We start from the raw sequence: 22375 nt of genomic DNA on the forward strand, positions 1-22375 counted from the left end.
TCTTGTATGGGAGCAGTACTCTAAAGTGGAACTCATACCAGAGATTCACTGGGAGAGGAGTTGCACACTCTTGCAACACAGACAAGCAAAGGCATTCTACCAACTGAAGGGTTGATACTAATATTATGATGAGCCCATAACAATGCTTTCTTCTCTGTGTGTGTATGAAGTCAGCTTAGTGTGGACTCTTTTTGGAACTCACCACCAAGGTAGATAGTGAATATAGATATTAGTGAATAAATGTGTGTGTACGACAGGTACTCTATACAGATAGTATTATACAGAATAGGGACGGATGCAGGTACGACAGGTACTCTATACAGGTAGTATTATACAGAATAGGGACGGAGAAATACTGTAATACTGTACTACGTTTTTCAACACAGATGATGTCCTCATCAGCTCTGTGAAGCACGTGTCTATTTTTCTACAGTTCTATGAAACAAGGTGTTTGTACGGCACGCAGTGTGCTGATCAGGAACGCATCTGTGTATGATGAAGTGTGCTTGTGCGTGTGTGTGTGTGTCTGCATGTGTGTGTGTGTGTCCATCTGTTGGTCTTGACACAGAGTCTCATAGAGAATAATCTGAAGTCTGATTCAGTGCGAGTTGTTGTCAACAGCAGAGACGAGCAGCCTTGCTCTCCTCACCTCGGCAACCCCACTGCTGCCATGGCAACAACAGCGACAGAGCCTCCTTTCTGCCGGTGCTTAGTCGGCAGGTGGGGATTGGGCGAGGAGTTAGGTAGATCAGCTGTGTTAGAAGTGTGTGTGTGGAACAGGTGTGGGGTTTTTTTTCTCGTTGTATTATTCAGTAGATCTTTGGCCATACCTTTTTGTCATAACTGCAGAACTGTTCCTTCTCTTCAGATGATTTGAGTTCAGTGTTTGCAGGCTGTGATTAGAAGAAGTGAATGTGCTTACAATGCAGGTTCACACACCCAGCACGGCTTTTCTTTGGTCTGTCAGGCTTGATTGAATCAGCAGGGCCTGTGTGATTAATAAGATGTGTACCTACAGCTGATGGGCCACACCCGACACTGAGCTTTGTTTCCAAGAAACAATAGAAGACTTGAATATTTGTGTCCACAGTACACATACATGCCAAGATACTCTCCATAGACATGAAGGTTTTGGACTCACGTTCTCCTCATGCTTCAGCTGATGTGATTAGTTCTTGTAATAGGTTCATGAAAGTGGCCCATAAAGTTTCATTAGGTTAAGATGAAAGCCGCCTTCAAACTGAAGCTCACACACAGTCACACACACACACACAGTCACACACACACACACACAGTCACACACACACACACACACACACAGTCACACACACACACACACACAGTCACACACACACACACACACACAGTCACACACACACCACACTCTGGCATCCGGCATAGGGCTAGCTATCTAGCCAGCCCAGCATGACGAGGCTCAATTCAGCAGTTCAGCTTGTGTCACCAACTAGTGGCTGAAATGTGCCTCATCACCCAGTAGCGCCAGTACTAGCACCAGTGCGTGTCATTTCCCCTTTCAGCACAACTTCAGGGCTGCTCTCGAGGCCTTCAGAGTGTCATGGCATTACAACTTCTGTTTGGGACAATTTAGTTAGTAGGGGTGCACAACACTCACACACTCTCACACACTCTCACACACACACACACACTTGAATTACATGTCCCTCTTTTTCTGCCTCCTTTTTTTCAGGTGCCAACTAAGAAGCTGAAGAAGTTTGAGAAGGAGTACCAGTCTCTGCGCGAGAGCCAGTTGCAGCAGGAGGATCCCATCGACAGGTATCAGGTGAGAACCCCCACAACCCCCACCTCTCCCCCCACTCCCTGTCACCCCCCCCCCCCCCCCCCCAGCTGCACTCCTGCCTTCCCAGGGTGCATTGCCAGTGCATTCACCTCCCTCTTGTTGTCCTGTTCCAGTTCAGGTCTGTGTAGAGCTCTCCACTCCCCGCTCCAGCATGCTCTCAAAGGAGAGAGAGAGAGCAAGAAAGAGGCCTTCTTTAGTCAAGGTCAAAGGTTGTGACCTTTCATCATCAGAGGTCATGACTTTACAGTAACGGAACAGAGGTCGTGTCCTTACATGACCCATATACTATCAGAGGAAGCGTGATGAAACCTCAAAGCCATGTTTTCCTTAACCTGCTTTCCATAAATGATGTCGAGGGTGTAGTGGAAACAGATCAGCTGAAGTGTTAAGCATACCTCACAATGTTATTTTTAAGGCTAGGTCAGTTGGTGTATGTATGTTGCTTTTTAAGAGTCATGTTTCTGATTCATAAGCTAAGTTTAACTTCAAAGGGCAGCTGAGGAACTGAGGTTAAGTTTCCTTTTATACGTTTGTGTGGATCATTCTGTTTGTCATTTTTGTACCCAATTCGATTTTTATACTGACAAAGCACATTTTTCATTTTTATACTGTTGCTATACAAATCAGTACTATGTTCATGGTATATGTTTTGAATTGTTTTGTTTTGTTTTTTTGTCTTTTTATGCATTGATATATATTTTTATATTTTGAAAATAATATCTGTTGAAATAAAATCCTTTTTCAAGTATATAATTTCTGTAGTTAGGTCTTATTGGTAGAGTGGCTTATTATTGGTAGAGTGGCTTATTATTGGCAGAGTAGCTTATTGAATCCCTATCAGTTTCTGATCACCAAACATGAAGATGCTCAGTTTCCTGTCTGTAAATGAGGACATCTCTCTTATGGTTCAATTACTATATCCAAGCTCTTTCTCACTTCCCCACTTTCATTTCGTTTGCATTGAAAGTCATTTTTTTAGGAAGAATCCTGTTGTTATGTAGACGCCATCTTGTCTGTTGGTCCCATACTGCACACACACATGTGTCTTCATGGAATGGTGCTTATTTCTCAGAAGAGATAGGTCTCAAAAATCAATCCTGATAATTGAAGCATAGCATGCTGAACGTGATGCGCTCGGCACCATAGAGAGCAGATGACCTCCTGTGTAGCTCAGACTCTGCACTCAGGACAGTCATCCACTTCCTTCCCGCATCCTACCCGTAGTTCCTCTGCATGTGGCCAATCAGAAGGGGAGGTGGGTGGAGGAGGATGTGTTTACAGTTCAAGGTGGGAACATGATGGTTGTCAAGGGCGATCAAGAGCAGGGCTCCCTAGCCTGTTGTGCTGTTGCAAGAGTGTGGATGTGTTTGTGCATGTGTGTGTGTGCTGTGTCTGTTTGTGGTAAAAGACAGAGAGAGATGGGCCACACGTGATAATAGCTGTCAGTCTAGGAGGTAAGCCAGATTCTGAGTATCTCTACAGCTATGCTTCTTGCTGGAATCTCTCTCTCTCTTTCTCTCTCTCTCTCTCTCTCTCTCTCTCTCTCTCTCTCTTCTGTTCTTTCTGCCCCCGCCCGTTTAGCTTGCTCTGTGCGCTGCTTCGTGGTCTGACATTTGCACCGGAGCTCTGGCCTCCAGGAGCAGTGTGTGACTTCTAGTCCCTGGGGTGTGGGCTCTGGCCTCCAGGAGCAGTGTGTGACTTCTAGTCCCTGGGCTCTGGGCTCTGGGCTCTGGGCTCCAGGAGCAGTGTGACTTCTAGTCCCTGGGGTTTGGAGCTCTGGGCTCTGGCCTCCAGGAGCAGTGTGACTTCTAGTCCCTGGGGTGTGGGCTCTGGCCTCCAGGAGCAGTGTGACTTCTAGTCCCTGGGGTTTGGGCTTGTGTGTGTGCTGTCAGAGAAGGCTAGGCTAGATCTGAGCTACGTGCCCTCCACCCCCCCACAGCCTCCCAGTGGGCTGCAGGCATGAGAGTGTGTGACGTTAGCTGCTGGGGTCTCCCCACCATGGGGGGAGGGGACGGGGGACGGGGGGACGGGGGACGGGGGGGGTCTGGGAAATAGGAGTCAGATGACCTGGCTTTTCCTCTTCCTGCCAGCGAGAGTCTATGTGTGTCATGTGAGGCCATTTAGTATCAGAGGAGGCCAGGAAACCTCCCTGTCACAAGACCTGCTGCTTGACCACAGAGCTTAGAAGCAGCCAGAGAGACAGTTCCTGGGGTGTGGGGGATAAACGTTCTGAACCCATCGACCTCGTAGTCACCCAGGATTGGTGAGGCATCATTACTTTCCATCCGCTAAACAGTACCGTGCTTTACCTGCTAGAGGATTCCCACAGTGTGTATATCCCCCTCATGCTGCCATGAGTCTATTGTACTGATAGCTGGGCTCCACCTGTGTGAATGTGTAGAGTATAGTGTATAGTATATAGTTGTGTTCCACCTGGGGGAACGTGTAGAGTATAGTTAATAGCTGTGCTCCACTGGGAGAACGTGTAGTGTATAGTGTATAGCTGTGTTCCACCTGGGGGAACGTGTAGTTTATAGTGTATAGCTGTGTTCCACCTGGGGGAACGTGTAGTTTATAGTGTATAGCTGTGTTCCACCTGGGGGAACGTGTAGAGTATAGTGTATAGTATAGTGTATAGCTGTGCTCCACCTAGGAGAACATGTAGTGTATAGTATATAGCTTCATAGTTGACTTAGCCCTCTGGTCTCAGAGAGTTCCACAGACCGGCCTGAGTGTGCCGTGGCTAAAGCATAGAACATTCAGCTCTAGCAGCCGCCCATCATTGGGATCCTATCAGGTCTGTGTGTTCTTTAAAGGACTGGCTTCTTTAAAGGACTGGCTTCTTTAGAGGACTGGCAGGGGATTGTTCATGCCACAATTTGGGCTAAATGTCATTCCTTACTCCCCCCCCCCCCCCCCCCCCCCCCTGCATTCTACAAGACTGTTTAACCATGTAGAATTAGGCGTGGTGGTAGTGAATGATTCAGTCTTTGATGTGAGGCAAAATAGAGAATACAAGGAAAACTCATATTGCTACATTGCTTGATCATTTTCTATGCATTTCAGTGCAATACTGTTTGTCTTGGAGAGAGTTAAGAAATCTTAGCAGCTTTTGCAAAGCCAGCTCAACAAGCTTTGCAGTCTCTCAACAGCTATGTGCACATTTGAATTATGTTTATGTACATAACTAGTGTCTACCATGTTATGTCACCATTTTGACTAATTGTTTTCTGCTGTGCGCGCGCGTGTGTGTGTGTGTCTGTGTGTGTGTGTGTGTCTGTGTGTGTGTCTGTGTGTGTGTGTGTGTGTGTGCGCGTGGGCGCATGTGCGCGCGTGTGTGTCTGTGTGTGTGTGTGTGTGTGTGTGTGTGTGTGTGTGTGTGTTCTCTCCTGCAGAGAGAGAACCGGCGGTTGCAGGAGGCCAGCATGCGATTGGAACAGGAGAACGACGACCTCGCCCATGAGCTGGTCACCAGTAAGATCGCCCTGAGAAATGACCTTGACCAGGTGAGCTCTAGCCCTCACTCTGACAGCACTACAGCAGTCAGCACTGGACATCCTTCACACGTGTGTGTGTCTCGTGTGTGTGTGTGCTAATGCTGTGTGTCCTGTGTCCTGTGTCCTGTGTCCCGTGTCCCCAGGCAGAGGACAAGGCAGACGCTCTGAACAAGGAGCTGCTGAACACCAAACAGCGTCTGGTGGAGACGGAGGAGGAGAAGAGGAGGCAGGAGGAGGAGACTGCACAGGTGGGACACTCTGACATGCGGAGGAATGGAGGCATTCAGAACCTGGGTTGGGTCCTGGGTTAGTTCCTGGGTTGGGTCCTGGGTTGGGTCCTGGGTTGAGTCCTGGGTTGGGTCCTGGGTTGGGTCCTGGGTTGAGTCCTGGGTTGGGTCCTGGGTTGGGTCCTGGGTTGGGTCCTGGGTTGGGTCCTGGGTTGGGTCCTGGGTTAGTTCCTGGGTTGGGTCCTGGGTTGGGTCCTGGGTTGGGTCCTGGGTTGGGTCCTGGGTTGGGTCCTGGGTTGGGTCCTGGGTTGGGTCCTGGGTTGAGTCCTGGGTTGAGTCCTGGGTTGGGTCCTGGGTTGGGTCCTGGGTTGGGTCCTGGGTTGAGTCCTGGGTTGGGTCCTGGGTTGGGTCCTGGGTTGGGTCCTGGGTTAGGTCCTGGGTTGGGTCCTGGGTTGAGTCCTGGGTTGAGTCCTGGGTTGGGTCCTGGGTTGAGTCCTGGGTTGGGTCCTGGGTTGGGTCCTGGGTTGGGTCCTGGGTTGGGTCCTGGGTTGAGTCCTGGGTTGGGTCCTGGGTTGAGTCCTGGGTTGGGTCCTGGGTTGGGTCCTGGGTTGAGTCCTGGGTTGGGTCCTGGGTTGGGTCCTGGGTTGTGTCCTGGGTTGGGTCCTGGGTTGAGTCCTGGACAGTTCATGGAGATGCCAGTTGCCTTTTGACAGCCTTGTGGGCATAAGTCATTGTGTCTGTATGATTCTTGTGTCATTAGCATATCCCCTTGAAGCATGGATTTTTCTTGCTGACTCGATGGCCGGAAATAATACATTTTACCGGAAGAATTCTAAACTTACCCGGCACATGTTTCAATACAAATCTATGTTCTATAATGTAGCTTATAAGGTTCACCTAGGTTCCCAAAAACAATGACAGCCTCCTCAAATGAGTTTGATTGTTAACAGGATGTGGTCTTGGGTGGGCATCAGTGTTGCCATAGTGGTGGCTGCAACTGTATCTTTTGTGCTTGACACCACTTTAAAACTGACAAAATGTCCTGCTTAGTAACCATAGATGTGAAACTAAAGACGTAACACTGAAGAGAGAAACTGAAATGTAGTTTTTAAACGCACTCTTTTCAAACATTTCTAGGACGGAAATGACTACAGAAATCCATTGTTTACTGTTGTAAGCTAGTTCATTGTGAAACCGTATTTCTTACATAACCCAAGCTGCATCTTGGCTTAAGACCACGCAAAATTATTATCAAAGCAATGAAGCAACAACCAGATGAAATAAATCCTAGGAATCGTTTCTTTATCAACATCAGCAAAACATGGTTTAGGTGAACAGAACTACCCAGTGAAGTGAATAAGCCTTCTTACCCTGCTTAAGATCGCTGTTGCTGCTATTGCTGCGCGTTAAAGTCGACCAAACAAACTCAGAGAGACCCTGATGTTTCTGATAGTTTACACCCTCCTCAAAGAAACAGAACTGATGCACCGTGATGCGTCGGACAATCAAGATTACATTTTCTATTCATTGCCACTGTGGGCGTGGTTAAGACTTAAGAGGGCGGAGCTTAGACTGAAGCTTCACGGAGAATGAAATGTGATTGGATCAGAAGCTGTCTAATGAGAGTAGGAAGTGGCAGGTTTTGTGACTCGTATTAATCAAGAAATGACGATAGTAACGATACGATATAGTACCGTCATAGATGTATCTCGTTTTTGTCTCCAGCTGAAGGAGGTATTCCGGAGAGAGCTGGAAAAAGCCGAGTGTGAGATCAAGAAGACCACCGCCATCATCGCTGAGTATAAGCAGGTACACCCCACACACACACACACACACACACACACACACACACTCCACACACACACACTCCACAGGAGGACCTCTAGTCATCTATCTGTCTCTGTCTCTGTTGTAGATCTGCTCCCAGCTCAGCACCAGACTGGAGAAGCAGCAGACTGCCACAAAAGAGGAGCTAGATATTGTGAAGGTGGGTATGTGTTTAGGTGCTGACAACCATAGAACAACTACAACATGTAACTTCTGTTGACATTATTCTCACTCCTGATAACATAGTGTGGGTGTGACTATTGAACAGGCAACATTCCTAAAGGCTGTTTTAAACGTGTATGCTTGGGCTTTGGCTTATAACGTACATTTATCACAAAGAGGGTTTCAGCATTTCACTATGACTATGTCTGTTTTCTGGTGTTGGTTTCTTGTATGGTGTAGATCAGTAGACCAGGCTAATGAGCGTTAAACCCAGTGTTGTGTTGTGTGTGTGTGTGTGTGTGTGTGTATGCTGTGTGTGTGTGTGTGTGTGTGTGTGTGTGTGTGTGTGTGTGTGTGTGTGTGTGTGTGTGTGTGTGTGTGTGTGTGTGTGTGTGTGTATGCTGTGTGTAGAGTAAGGTGATGTCGTGTGAGCGCTGTCGGGAAGTGTTCAGCAAAGACGGTCCGCTGCAGATGCCGGCCGCGTCGGGGGACAGCGGACCGTCGTCGGAGCAGGACGAGGAGAAGAACTCCCTGAAGTCCCAGCTGAGGGAGCTGGAGCTGGAGCTGGCCCAGACCAAACTGCAGCTGGTCGAGGCCAAGTGCAAGATCCAGGTCAGGGCCTGCTGCCAAAACCCCTCCCCTCCCTCCATCATTATCTACCACTCCCTCTCATCCCTCCATCATTATCTACCACTCCCTCTCATCCCTCCATCATTATCTATCACTCCTTTGGCTGATTTTGTTCTGTTTCTCATTTTCTTGTCCTTCTAAATGTAGTGCTATTAGCTGAAATGGTTCCCCACTCCCCCTGGTGGCCAAAATGTGAAACTGTGTAGCTAAAATGATTGAAGGGGCATGCTGATGTAAAAAGCCAGTAGTGATGATGTCACCATAGGTTGGAGTTTGACAGTATTTCAGTAGTTTGTTGATCAGCAAAAGCATGTTGGTGAAATGTAAGTGACCATTCACATCGGTTATAGGTATGACTAATGATAAACACTTAACTCAACATCATGTGGGGCGACAGATGAGGTTATAGCGTTAAGGCAGAGTGGAGACCCACACAGTAACATTAACCTCTTCTTACCTTCTCTCTCTCTCTCTCTCTCTCTCTCTCTCTCTTATTCTCTCCCTTCCTTGCTTTCTTTCTGTTTGTCTCTCTCGTTGTTCCCTTCATCAGGAGCTGGAGCATCAGAGGGGGGTTCTCATGACTGAGGTGCAGGCGGCCAAGAACTCCTGGTTCAGCAAAACCCTGGGCTTCCCCAAGACGTCGTCGTCCAGCAACCAGACCCCTCCCTCACCCAAAGAGGGCTAGCAGGGTCGTGGGGGGGGCGGGAGGGGGGGGGGGGGGCTCAGTCAGGCCATGGGGGAGGGAAGAGTGCTCCTCGATGGGTGGGGTTGGGGGTGCCACACAGAAGAATCTCACCAACACTACATCCATTTGCAACAACCTCCCTTACCACCACCGCCGCCGCCGCCGCCCTGGAAATGAAACTGTATTCCCTCTTCAGAGGAAGGGAGCCCCTCGTACAGGGCTGTGTGCCAGTGAGCGCTGTGGACTGCCCCCTCTAGTGGCACTGCACAGGAATGGCCCCACGCTAACCCCTTGTGAGAGTGGGCTGTGGGCACAGGCATTGGGTGGGGAGTGGGTGAGGACTACAGCGGAGGGAGGTAGTGCCTTAAATGGCAGCATCATCTCATGTTCATCCCGTTTGATTTACTCTCTCTCTCTCTCTCTCTCTCTCTCTCTCTCTCTCTCTCTCTCTCTGAGTGCCTGTGCAAAAGGAAAGCCATTGCAGCAGTAGCAGTTAATGTCATCATAGTGGTGACAGACATTGTGAAAGAGCTGTGTTTACCAACCCATCATGAACCACAGGCTTTGAGCAGTAGAGGCCTTGTTTGCTTTGCACATGTTGCACAGCAGTGCCATCTGGTGGACACATAGCGTTACTAATAATTCAACCAGGGCTTGGGCAGAGTAGCAACACTGAATCAGGACAGGAAACCAGGAGATTCCAGGCAGTTCTATTATTACACTGGAGGCTAGCTGAGGATGTGGCGGCTCCATTTAGCATCATGCTATCGTGGCTATCGTGGCACTGCTAATCTGCAGATCCACTCTACCGACCCCTGCACTACTTTTAATTGATGCTACATGTGTGTGTTCACTGCAGGAGAATGATAACAAGCAGTTTCAGTTGCCCTTTTCAGCAGGAGCATTAATGTGTAGAGCACAGTAATCTCGGTTATGCTTTCTGAAAGGGGATACTGCATTTGACAAAATTAAGTTTCTTTGTGTTTTCTATACAGTAGGTATAATAAAGTATAATTGATCTGTCATATAAATGTGTTTAACTAAATGTTGATCTTTTTTTAATCTTGTACAGTTATTGGAAGAAGTGCTTTGTTATTTTTTACTATTTTGAAGTCGAATGTGGTCTTTCTACGTGTCACCCACCCAAAAGCACAGAGTGTCATGTTCAGTCCGGACCCTAATGGTGGACGTGCCAAGTGACATTCCCGTTTCACCGTGTCATTCCCAGAATCCAAGCTGCATCCCAGTCCACCATCACATTCAACACGTACTCTGGCCAGTTGAATAGTGTGTGTGTGTGTGTGTGTGTGAGAGTGTGTATGTATGTGTGTGTTTGAATCACAGATCAACCATATGGGTGCGCAAGACTTAATGTAATGTCTCACCATTCCAGTGTTCTCCTGTCTGAAAAGAGTTTCCCTCTATGTTTGAGTAAGTGAGTGAGATTAGGGTGTCAAGAGTCGTGCCAAGAAGTTCCTTCTCTTCCCTGGCTCTCAGAAATGTCATTGACCGCAGATGTAGACCAGATTTGATGAAGACCAGTGAGCTTGGTCTCAACACAAGTGCAGATTGTTCTGCTTGAAAAAAAACATGCAGGTTGATGCCATGGAAAACTAGTCTGGATGTGTGAGAACATCACGAAGGGACATCATGTGTACTCTCTTATCAATATTCGACAACTTGTGTGGTCCTTTGGCAGAGTGATAGCAGTACATTCAGTGTACAAACAAGACTTTTTAAATGTCCTATTTTATCATAACTGCATGGCCTTGTGTACACTAACATCACTTCTGTGGCGTGAACACTATTTTATCTTTCATTTATACTGTTGTCTAAAAAAGGAGTAGAAAATTGTACTTAACAAAAAATGGTCCTGAACTTTTCGTTGTAAGTACACAATTTCGCTTCAAAGGTGTCTGTCAAGTGAGATGCAGCCGTTATAATGGGGGAGAAACGGAACGCTATTCACTGGGAATGCAGTGAGATGCAGCCGTTATAATGGAGGAGAAATGGAACGCTATTCACTGAGAATGCAGTGCAGCGTGAGGCTGCTGCGGGGACTAACTGCAGGGTTGGAGCAGGGGTCCTTCCTCTCTCTGCGTCCACGTGACTGGGAAAGACTCACCTGTGGGCTGTGCATTACTTATGTTAATTCTGATGCGCTTTTCTGTACAATAACGACCTGACACAAATGAATAATAAACCTGTTTGTCCTCAGATTTGTTTGCTATTGTTTGTACTGTAATGCATCATATCTGATTCAGTCAAGGCTGTTATTATGAAGCCCAGATCAAATACATACAGTATACTAGCGTTGGTTTGAAGCCCAGATCAAATTCATACAGTATACTTCCATTGGTTTAAAGCCCTGATCAACTACACAGTATACAAGTGTTGGTTTGCTAGGGAGTTCTAATCAGAATCAGAATCAGAAAGGTTTTTACTGCCAAGTAGGTTTTCACCTACGAGGATTTTTTTGTGGTACGTTGGTGCAAACAATAAACGTACACAATAAACAATAAACAATACACATATTAAGTTACAGCAGGAGTGTGCAAAAAAGGGACTAGAGTCCGTGTTGGGGGGCGGAGGTCCCGGGCCTTGTTGATGAGGCCAACCGCAGACGGGAAGAAGCTGCTCAGGTGGCGTGAGGTTTTGGTCCTGATGGACCGCAGCCTTCTGCCGGAGGGGAGTGGCACAAGGAGTTTGTGTCCAGGGTGGGAGGGATCAGCCATAATCTTCCCTGCACGCCTCAGGGTCCTGGATGCATACAAATCCTGGAGAGATGGCAAATTGCAGCCAATCACCTTCTCCGCAGAACGAATGACACGCTGCAGTCTGCTTTTGTCTTTGGCAGTGGCAGCAGCGTACCAGATGGTGATGGAGGAGGTGAGGATGGACTCAATGATGGAGGTGTAAAAGTTCACCATCATTGCCTTTGGCAGGTTGAATTTCTTCAGCTGCCGCAGGAAGTACATCCTCTGATGTGCCTTTTTGGTGAGGGAGATGATGTCAACTAATCAGAACAGTTAGCAGTTTTTCACAAGACTGCATTGATCAGAATGTTCTAGCCTTAAACACATTATTTTTTATTCAAAATTACATTTCATGAGAAATAAAATAGACCAAACACTATCCCATCCACAAATATACACAATCCCATACACAAATAAAGAGAATGGCTAATCCAACTACAGTTCTCTCTCGGTTTCAGGATCTTCGCTATGGTACAAAAGACAGGAGCGAGTCCAGTCATTCCCCGTGTCCTCCTCTAAATCCTGTTCTTCCTGTAAAACACAGAAGGAGACTTCAGTTCCTGTCCACTCTCTGAAATCTACAGTGGCTTGCAGAAGTATTAACACCCTGAAAGTCATCACCATTTTTACAGTTACGAAAGACACTTACACATATCTTCCAAATCAGTATATTTCGATTGCAAACATTCACTTCCAGATTAAAGCAGATGAAAAATGATTTGCAAACGATACAGTGGTGCCACTTATTACTCATAACTCATAAGAAGTAGAGATCTCTCACAAACATCACTCTGTCTCAGGGTCAGCACAGGGAATAAATACTAAAGAGACAAGTTGAGTCAAATGTTTAAGTGAGGAAAATACTCAAAGGGAGTATCCACGTGTTTTGAATTGAGCACCATTGAATTCATAAGAAAGTAGAAGATGCACTACCCCACCCAGATTCTTTATGGAAAAGGCTGTCCCTGAAATCAAGCATTTGAGGAGACAGTGTCCAGACATCACCCCGAAAGAATCTACAAAAGTTCAGTGGCTGGAATTGAGGTGCAGGTGGAGGAGTCCACTATCATAACAGCTATATATGGACTCTATTGGAGGGTGTCAAAAAGCTAGTGTTTTCACAAGATGACATTAAAGGATGTACTGAGTTTGCTTAAGATGAAGGAAGTGGTTTATATGGTCATATAAGCCCAAATGGAGGTCTTTAGCCAATCCAATGCTTCAAGAAACACCATCCCAAATGTGAACAATGGCAGAGATACTGTCTCGCTCAAAAGATGTAAGGCTCTGACAGCAAAAAGGTTCGTTCTCTACCATGAATTAATGTATAATATCTATTTTTAATTTTAGTAGACAAATAACTCACTTAGCCTTTGAAAATATACTACAGCATAAGTGAAAATGAAAATACTGATTGGGAAAATATGTGTAAGTATCTTCTGTGAACCAGAAAATGGTGATGACTTTCAGGGGTTGAATACTTTTGCAAGCCACTCTAGATCTTTAGCAGGAAGGGGAAAGTGCCTTCAGACAAGTTTATGATCAATTAGCTTGACTGCGCTGGGGAATGTTTGAAACATTCCACCTCCACTCTATAAGGGATATGTAGTAATGTAGCATGTGTTAAAGATAGTCCATGAAAGACTTACATTGAGCTCGTGTGTCATGTCATCCAGTGCTATCCTAATGTGATCTCGCTCTGTAAATGGAAAGAGAAACAGTTTGGAAAATCGCAAAGACTCATCAGATTCTTTCATGTAACTGCTGCGTGTAAAATATGAAACAAGCATACTGCACAAGGACACAGATGGACTCACTGTGACGAAGCCAACAATTCAAGGAGGCCCCAACAATAATGGCTATTGCCATTAATATGCCGATGCCAATCACAATAGACTGCCAAATCAGACGCCTGAACGACAGTGGTAAAAAAAAAGATTTAAATGAAGGAACTGCATCATATAGTCCATAACTGATGAATACAATCAAGACATACAATGGCATTTAAATAAATAAATACATTTGCAACATTCTGTAAATAAATAAGGCAACATAAGGTTGAGTCATACCTGTGGTGGATTGCAGTATCATCAGTGACAGCTGCTGCTGTAGTAGATGTATTTGCTTGTGGAGTATGTGTTAGCAGAGAGTGAGATGTTGTCTTAGGGGCAGCAGATGTGCCGGGGGAAGGTTTGGTGGGCTGGGCCCATGAAGAAGCTGAAACACCACCCGGAGTTGTGGCTGTTCAAATATGAAAATGCAGTTAGCCAAAATCACACACACATTGTCCCACAAGTGCCTGATTTATATGGCCATTCTGTGGCTCAGAACAAAAAACAGATGAACATTAAACAATACACCCCACTTCTTGGGAGAGTGTCAAGTTAAGAGTCCATTTTATGTCACGTGGGTCATAGACAGAGAAACACCACCAGTAGCTTATAGTCAGTCACTAACAAGAAAGTCCTCTTCAACAGATAACTGGATAGAAAGATAGAATAACAGCCTCAGCCCTGGTTTTATTATGAGGAGTGAGAGAAGAATTTCTACTTAGGTCAGAAGAAAACATGAAAGTCCACAATAGGTTCAGTGAAAAACAGTAACAAAATCAGGGCAGGAGACAATCTATGTAGCCAGTATGACAAGCTCACCGGTGATGTTGTGAAGTCTGTCCAGTCTCTCTGTTACATTAATATGCACGGGGGCCTGCATGTCACCAGCTGAGCACCAGTACCAGCCTGTATCCTTCCTGTTCGGTTTCCGCAGAGTTACCGTAAAAACTCCGCGGCCGTCATCAGCGATTGTGACAAGCGGCTCCTGCGGGGACGGTGTGGTCGGTGCTGACTGACACGAGTGCAGATCTCCACTTTCGCACCACTTCTTCTCCGTGTTCTTTAGTTTGTCTCCGTACAAACAGGGAATGCTGACGTCGACACCTTCTTCAACGGACACCATGTTCTCCTTCACAGACAAATCTGGAGGATCTGAAACAAGTGAGGTAACACAATGACAGTCTCTTTTGATTTGAATGATCACCAAAAGAAATGACTATTGGACCAAAATCATTACCGGGAGATCTCACCAATAACCTATACTCAATCAGAATGCATTTCATATTGTTATACTTTTGCTCTGCCAGTGGGCAGGATCATTAAATGTACTTCATCAAAATAATACACACTTTTTTACACAAAGATCAGAGCAACACGCATTTCAGTTGCTGAAAATAAGCCATTGTCCTTCTGTATCCTGTACAGATACTGATAAGTAGTAACTTAGTATTTGCCAACAACCCTACACATTCATAAGTACTATTTCTTTGACTAACCCTGTCATTTTGTAGCATGATCCCTCTTAGTTTAGACTCACACAGTACGCACCTTCAGTCACCAGAAGTTCCATTGATGTTCTAAGATCAGACCGGGTGAACCCAATTCTTTTAACAGCACACCAGTAGCGGTCAGTGTCCTTCACCTGTAGGTTTGTTATTGTTATGGTGAAGACCTCTTCAGAAGGAACGTCTGTAATGGACACCCCCTCGGTCCTGGGCTTAGAGGTGGTGCGGACCATCACCTTGCACATGCTCCAACTGCGGCCCTTGCACCAGTACTTCAAGTTATTCCTGAACGCACGGTGGTAGTGACACGGGATAGTGATAGAGGTGCCATTCTGCACAGCCACCTTGGAGACTGTCCATAGGCTGTTGGTACCTATAGTTACATGACGACAGTGGAAATACTGTCTGTCTGTGAGGATTGATTGGTCAGAACTACAAAAAGCCATCAGGCAGTGGCTGAAACCAACAGCTGTCGTGAACATAATGAATAGAACTACATCACAACAGAAATCCCTAAGTAGGCAGAAGCCATCAAAGTAACAACAATTGCCATTTCAACACTCAACATCGCACATGTAAAATGGTGTGACTATGGATTTGCAAATTTCATTTGTTATATAAGGACCTGGATGAGTGAGAATGGAAACTCATTAATACAAGATACATATACATCATTTTAAGAAAAAAGATGTTGTTCCCACACAAGCCTGTTTTGTAATGACTGTAATGACTGGGCTTTGCTGAACTCAAATCTGTATAAAGGTGCATGATCCACACATGACTTCTCCACACTGATTCATTTGCTCTTCATCTTGACATGGTGGAAAATCACTGTAAGGGCATCTTATGAATACACAATGGTAACAGGGTCACTTCTGAAAATGTCATCATGATCAAATTGCAAATCAAAATACCTGACTTACCTTGAAATACATGGACAAATACGAGAAAAACTATCCTCAGAAAAATCATTCCTTCCTGTTGTTTGATCTGCGTGTGCTCTACCTAAAATAAACCTGCTCAGGCTCCTAGAGTGAATGTGTGTGTGTGTGAGGGAAGTCACACTGATATGACTGAGATTTTCTTAGTGATAGTGCAAAAAGTGAACAACATTTCCTGCCTTCACTGCTTTTGCAAGTCCCACTTCCTTAATTCTTAATATGCGGGTCCCACACACTCTTCGAGAGGGATGTGTTGTGCCAGAGGCCTCTCGTAGTGTAGCAAGAGTGGACTTTTTTCAAGCCAAACCAGAAGTGATGCAATTCATGTACTTGAAATCTTCATGCTGGGTACACAAAGAGAACGATCTTTTTGGAAATGTTGAAATGGACACTGTCCCAGAACAACATTGCTTCATATCAAATTTTTCCATTAATTAGTTAATTATAATTCATTATAATTAATTCATGATCCCATTTTATGTCTTAACCTTGCATTATTTAAATTATTATGACCACAAATTCTATTTCTAAATTTAATATAAAAAATCAACACACTAATGCACAGTACCTGTCAGCTTCATAAGGAGGATACAATTTGAATTATAATGTGCTCTTGGAAAGAAACATTGTAAAAAATAGAGAATAGCTAAATATACTATTTATGGACGAGTATGCACGACAGCCACATCAATGGCAATGTTTTTCTTAATAATAGTGTGTGAGACCAAACCCCATTGTGTTACATATAATGATATATTAAGTAGCCCACACACAGCAGTATGTCTTGCATCACTTGAGAAACTATTTGAATCCTACATGATAGCAAAGTAAGTCATTTAGAGAGTGGAGTATTGTGCAGTACTCACTGGACATGCAGCTTCATACAACAATTGTTAATTAAAGTACATACATACAGTAATTATCTTTTAATTTTTTTGTGGAATAATAATAATACAAATGTACCATAAGAATTTTAAGTACCATAAGAAGTGATCCATTTATAATGCCATAATTTACATTTTCATTTATTTCGAAATAAAACCCAACATGTTCTTGAAAATGTTATCAATATTAAGATGTGTAGAACAAAACCCACCATTTTCCAGTCACTGGGTCTGAAATTCAGAACAGACAGAAAAACAGCCAGCCTAGCGCTTTCTTCCCACGAGCTCTTGATGTCATATACCACACTAAGATAAGGAAGGTGAATATCTTTCAAACTCACATGGATAAGTGATAAGGTGCCCAGCACCATCCATTTGCATGAACTGTGACTCCAGCAGACAAATACATTGAATCATTTAAATACTGGTCAAAATAAATAACATTGATGGAAACAGTTCATAAGAAACAATTGAAAATGCACATAGTAATGCATACATTCATTACCCCATGTGGTCAGAAGGGCTAACTGGCTGAAATGAACTCAGTAATGTCTACTGCCCTTATGGAAATGCATAAACCAAAAGTCCAAGTATGTGTTTTAAAAGGTTAATATTTAATAGGTTAGTTAGGTCTTGCACTATGCCTGCAATGCAGAACCATTAGCAGTAGACTACTATGAACATTGCCTCAAAGAGAATGTTTATGTAGTCATTTAGGCTGTAATCCAGCACCCTGTTTATCCCAGTATTTGATAGTTCTCTGTAGAGAAATAAGATACATAAGCTATTTAATATATATATAGCTGTGTCTTGATATATGTTGAGACGGTAACTGCCCCAAATGTCTTTCATTTGTATTGTATCCTTTTCATCTAGGCTATTTCACTATCTGACATAATTTCTCACATGTATCTGTCTTGTGGTCATGCACTGATCTACACACCAACTGGATTGCAAAAATGTTCGCTTCGGAATCGCGTTAGACATCTACCATGATTAATATTGCGTTCATGAGGGCGGAATCACAAGACCGGATGCGGAAACATAAAAAAAAAAAAAAGTAGTGCACAAAAATGAATATATGAAAATATTTCCAAAACCAAAACCTCACATAGCTGGACTGAGACGTGCGCGTGCAATCATTTTCTTTTGTCAGAACTGTAAGTATAAAACTATTTAAAGTCATTTTTTCTGATCAACTGACTAGCCTATCTTGATGGGGGCTAGTCAAATTGCAGCACACATTTGTATGCACTCGTTTTTCTTTTGTCCATCAATATAAGTTTTACTGTCAAAGACTGGTGAGTTAACTGCTATATAACGATACTGATAATAAAGTGCTGACAACACAGCTGGCAATTTAAATTAAATGTCTGAGGCATACGATCGGTCGAGACAATCGCATCTGACATAAGTTGGTCAATTCACCATTAGCTGTTATATTGTTCTTACGAGGCTACTAGCGGTAGTAAAACTACATACTGTTTTTACTGTTGACTGCACTGTCTAGTGTCTTCGAAGTTATGAGTTCAGAATACGTTTGTTAACCGTATTGCCATCCAGTGTTTTATAATCATGCTCATTCTTTTATCGAGTCTGGCAAAACGTCAGATTGGAGTACTTTGCCCGTTTTTTACTTTACGTATGTGCAAGTTTTATGCAGGAGTGCCACATTTCTCCATTGTTTGTTTGAAGCACGTTCACAATAGTTTTTGGGAATAACCTAAAGTGAGGTTACGGTTATCTGATGCGGTTTGTCGGCATAGACATTCTTATGGTCTGTGTGTCCCTCTTTCGGCAGACACTTGGAATCAGCTGACTAAATCCACTGGTCTTCCGCTTTTGTTGTTCTTGTGTGGGAGGTGCAGTCTCTCAGCAATAATACTGCAAATTGCATTTCTCAGTTGGTTCAAGCTTGGCCTCAAGCTACTATAACAGGCTCTTGTTTATATCCTTGCACTGATGGTAGAACATGTAATGTAATCAATTGAAATGTAATCAATTTAGACTACAGTATGTCTGGGTTGTATCTACTTTCAGGTTCACAGGGCCAGGATGAACGATTTTGCAGTTTTGAACACAGGAAGGAAGATGCCCCTCTTGGGACTAGGGACCTGGAAGAGTGAACCCGGAAAGGTGGGTCATCAAAATTATCATTGGAAGTCGAATCACTTTTTAGATCCTACATTTGGGAGCCGCTTCTAATGGTGCCACTACCTCTGGGGTGCTTTAGAATGGTCATCAATCTAATTTTTTATATGCATTAAGGCTACATGATTTAACATGCGTTAACATTTAACGGATGTTTTGTTGTGTTTTGTTGTGTTTTGTTCAATTATTTTTCTAGGTGAAGCAAGCAGTCATCTGGTCTTTGCAGTCTGGTTATCGGCATATTGACTGTGCTGCCATCTATGGTAATGAGTCAGAGATTGGACAAGCTCTGCAAGAGGCCTTTGGGCCTGATAAAGTGAGTTAGTGCCGTGCATTTGAATGGACTTGCACCTTACCCTTTGTCTTAACACTGTGATCATTGTGTGAACATTTTTGTATAAATGGGTGCTATGCTTAAACAGGAGTCCAACACAACCTATTTCAGCTCACAATAGTTAAAAAACAACACAAAAACATAAACAAATGACACTGAGAATTTGGATTTTCTTTTTTGCTACTGAGCTCCCCCTAAAGTTGCGGAGTGTAGCTCACTTTTAGACCACTGTATTAAATACAAATTGCTCTTCGAGACCCCCTAATGGCCAGTGTACACATGTTTTTTTAAAAAGCTGAAGGTTATGGAACCGGGAAAAACAAAGGCAGAAGCCAAAGAAGCAGGTAGACTGACAAGGTAGAGTAATATCACAAGATTTTACCCGAGATTGACTTTGAGATGGAAAAACTACAGATCTCTGTGAGACACGGATGACACAAAGCATTATGTAATTCCCCAAAGTGACATAGTGCAATACCAGGCACACAAGGAGTACTGTTGCAGTGGCACAGACGATATTCTCCATATTACAAGTCAGTGTACCCCCAAAATTATTTTTAAGCCGTTATTTTAAGGTCAAATAATGTTACTTTAAAGGAGAAGTTTTCTGGTTTTGACTAAATCTAAAAACATAATTTTTGGAGATGCAATGATTGTGTCATTTTGATGGCATCTTTCAAATGATCTCTTTCAGTATTATATCATTAACAGTAGCTCTAGACGTCTTTTATAATCAAACTGCAAAGACAACATTCGATACACACAGTACCTGAAAATGGAGGGCTGGTTTGAATGTCCATCTCTGCCATCGTACCCTAGGGCTTGAGGAGGGAAGACGTGTTTATCACATCCAAACTGTGGAATACACATCACCACCCTGAGGATGTGGAGCCAGCTCTGTTGAAAACCCTAAAGGACCTGAGCTTGGAGTATCTGGACCTCTATCTCATCCACTGGCCCAACGCCTTCCAGTGAGTCACTTCTCAGAGAGGATCACACACTCATCCCTTTCTTCCATGACTGACTAGGAAATATGTCTAAATAAAGAATGATTTGACGCCAGCTTTTCCAACTCTAACCAATATAATTCAGCTTGTTTAGATTTTGTTTGCAACCAATAGAAGAACTCTGTTGCTGTGTTAAAGGAAGGCATAGTGGACACCCAAAGAGAAGAACTGAACCCTTTAATGTCTTGTTGTTGTTTGCTGTTAACTGTAAATGTCATTGAGACAATAACATTGAGACTACAGATGAAATTGCAAATGGTTTGACGACCTGTCATGGTGAGGATCTAGGGAGATTTAGGCGGGATATTCTGAAACTGAAAATTCTTCCTTTGTCTATGATCAGACGGGGCGATACACCATTTCCTAAGAAGGAGGATGGAACTCTTCTCTATGATGACATAGACTATAAGCTGACATGGGCCGCTATGGAGAAACTGGTGGGGAAAGGTCTGGTGAGGGCCATAGGCCTGTCTAACTTTAACAGCCGTCAGATTGATGACGTCCTTTCTGTGGCCAACATCAAACCCACTGTGCTTCAGGTGAGACCCTTTATTGTGAACGAAACCATTTATTCTTTGTTTCTTTTTGTAATTAAGCCATTGACTCCACTGTATCATAGTCCTTTTCATCGTTTTCCTTCATGTCAGAACTCAACTGACTGAACTCATGAGTAGCACTTGCAGTTAGTGCATGTACTGTGTGAAGGAACAGGAGTAGCATAATAATGTCAAAGTTAGGGGGTCCATTTCTCAGTAAGCAAGCATACATCATCACTACTTTACTGCAAATCCTATCAGATGACTCCATCGGCTGATTGACGTATTGTAATGTAATGATGTGACTGTGTTCCTCTTCAGGTGGAGGGTCACCCGTACTTGGCACAGGTAGAGCTGCTTGCCCATTGTAAGGAGAGAGGTTTAGTGATGACCGCTTACAGCCCTCTTGGGTCACCTGATCGAGCCTGGAAACACCCAGATGAACCTGTGCTGCTGGAGGAAGCTGATATTGCCACCTTAGCCAAGAAATACAACAAAACACCTGCACAAATCATTCTTAGGTAGGCCTGGAAATGCTAACTGCGCAGCATTTGCCTCATAGAAAGTACTGGAAGAGCTAAATTAAACATAATGCAATATGTTATAACTCTTCATAGACCATACATGTTTACAAGATATTACTACTAGTAGTACTACTACAACTACTCCTACCAACAACAACAACAACAACCACAAATATTATAAAATATTGTTTGAATTCCTTAGATGGCAGACCCAGAGAGGAATTGTTACTATTCCTAAGAGTGTGACTGAGTCCCGAATCAAAGAGAATATTCAGGTAGACATCCACACAGATTACTTTTGTGATGTAAAACGCTGTTTTGTATTATTTTGCATTCAAACTGATGATATCTGGGAATAGTAATGATTGATAAGAGCTTGATTGTGTGCTTGTGAGCAGGTCTTTGACTTTACTCTGGAGGCAGAAGAGATGAGCAGTATCACAGCACTGAACAGGAACTGGCGTTATATTGTTCCGACAATAACAGTAAGTGCCATGCACCTACAGACCAATAACAGTAACTACCATGTACCTACAGACCAATGACGGGCACAACTGTGGCAATGACTTATTGCAGGGCATCTACTGTAAAGTAAACCAAACTTCTTTGCTAAATTAGTGCTGAAAGTCTTTTCTCTTTCAGGTGGATGGGAAGCCCGTACCAAGGGATGCAGGACATCCTCATTACCCTTTCAATGACCCATACTGAGATCCTTTGCTGATAGCTGCTGTGCCTTGAAAACAACCCATACCCCCTCCGCCTGGTTCCTTTCCTTTCCTCTGATGTACTACACAAAATAAAGTTTTTACTCTGTCCAGTCAGCATGGTTTTAAAGGCTACGCTTATTGCTTTCTTTTTGGGTTGCTTCCGACTCCTGTGCCATGTTGGCAAATGTCCGTCTCATTTATGACCACCATGGCAAACAGTATGGCTCCAGGTGGAAGAACTTGAGTTGGAACATAAGTGGAGTAATGAAGCTCCTTCGTGAAAACATTTGACATGAGAAACAAACTGTATAGCTAGTTTGTTGCTCTAAAAAAAAAAAAAAAAAAAAAAAA

At 43.9% G+C, this 22375-nt stretch overlaps 2 protein-coding genes across 5 annotated transcripts in view; both read left to right on the forward strand.

The window, feature by feature from the left end:
- Nucleotides 1-11064, forward strand: part of rabgap1l (RAB GTPase activating protein 1-like) — a 116594-nt gene extending 105530 nt beyond the window's left edge. Inside the window, 7 exon segments of the mRNA XM_031574948.2 lie at nucleotides 1709-1801; nucleotides 5215-5325; nucleotides 5460-5564; nucleotides 7269-7352; nucleotides 7459-7530; nucleotides 7944-8144; nucleotides 8713-11064. Of these exon segments, the coding sequence (XP_031430808.1) occupies nucleotides 1709-1801; nucleotides 5215-5325; nucleotides 5460-5564; nucleotides 7269-7352; nucleotides 7459-7530; nucleotides 7944-8144; nucleotides 8713-8847 (801 nt within the window). The 3' untranslated portion in view covers nucleotides 8848-11064.
- Nucleotides 11065-14442: 3378 nt separating this feature from the next.
- Nucleotides 14443-22139, forward strand: akr1a1b (aldo-keto reductase family 1, member A1b (aldehyde reductase)). 4 transcript variants are annotated; one of them, XM_031574951.2, is made up of 9 exons: nucleotides 14443-14601; nucleotides 18806-18901; nucleotides 19113-19232; nucleotides 20070-20221; nucleotides 20601-20796; nucleotides 21115-21314; nucleotides 21520-21592; nucleotides 21716-21802; nucleotides 21960-22139. In XM_031574951.2, exons 1-9 carry the CDS (start codon nucleotides 14524-14526, stop codon nucleotides 22023-22025), a joined length of 1068 nt encoding a protein of 355 aa, XP_031430811.1. In that variant the 5' UTR covers nucleotides 14443-14523; the 3' UTR covers nucleotides 22026-22139. The 4 variants fall into 4 exon arrangements, with proteins under 4 accessions (XP_031430811.1, XP_031430810.1, XP_012687774.2 ...); XM_031574950.2 differs by lacking the exon at nucleotides 14443-14601 and adding an exon at nucleotides 17702-17925 and having other exon boundaries at nucleotides 18780-18901; XM_012832320.3 differs by lacking the exon at nucleotides 14443-14601 and adding an exon at nucleotides 17707-17925.
- The last annotated feature ends 236 nt before the right edge of the window (nucleotides 22140-22375 follow it).

This window comes from Clupea harengus, chromosome 10, assembly GCF_900700415.2.
Source record: "Clupea harengus chromosome 10, Ch_v2.0.2, whole genome shotgun sequence".
Lineage (NCBI taxonomy): Eukaryota > Metazoa > Chordata > Actinopteri > Clupeiformes > Clupeidae > Clupea > Clupea harengus.

Excerpts from the sequence above, each read along its gene's own strand:
- akr1a1b (XM_031574950.2), top strand. The coding sequence starts at position 17,847 with ATGAAAATATTTCCAAAACCAAAACCTCACATAGCTGGACTGAGACGT. Across the intron at positions 20,222-20,600 it reads CACTGGCCCAACGCCTTCCA|ACGGGGCGATACACCATTTC; the intron begins GTGAGTCACTTC and ends GTCTATGATCAG. Across the intron at positions 21,803-21,959 it reads ATATTGTTCCGACAATAACA|GTGGATGGGAAGCCCGTACC; the intron begins GTAAGTGCCATG and ends TTTCTCTTTCAG.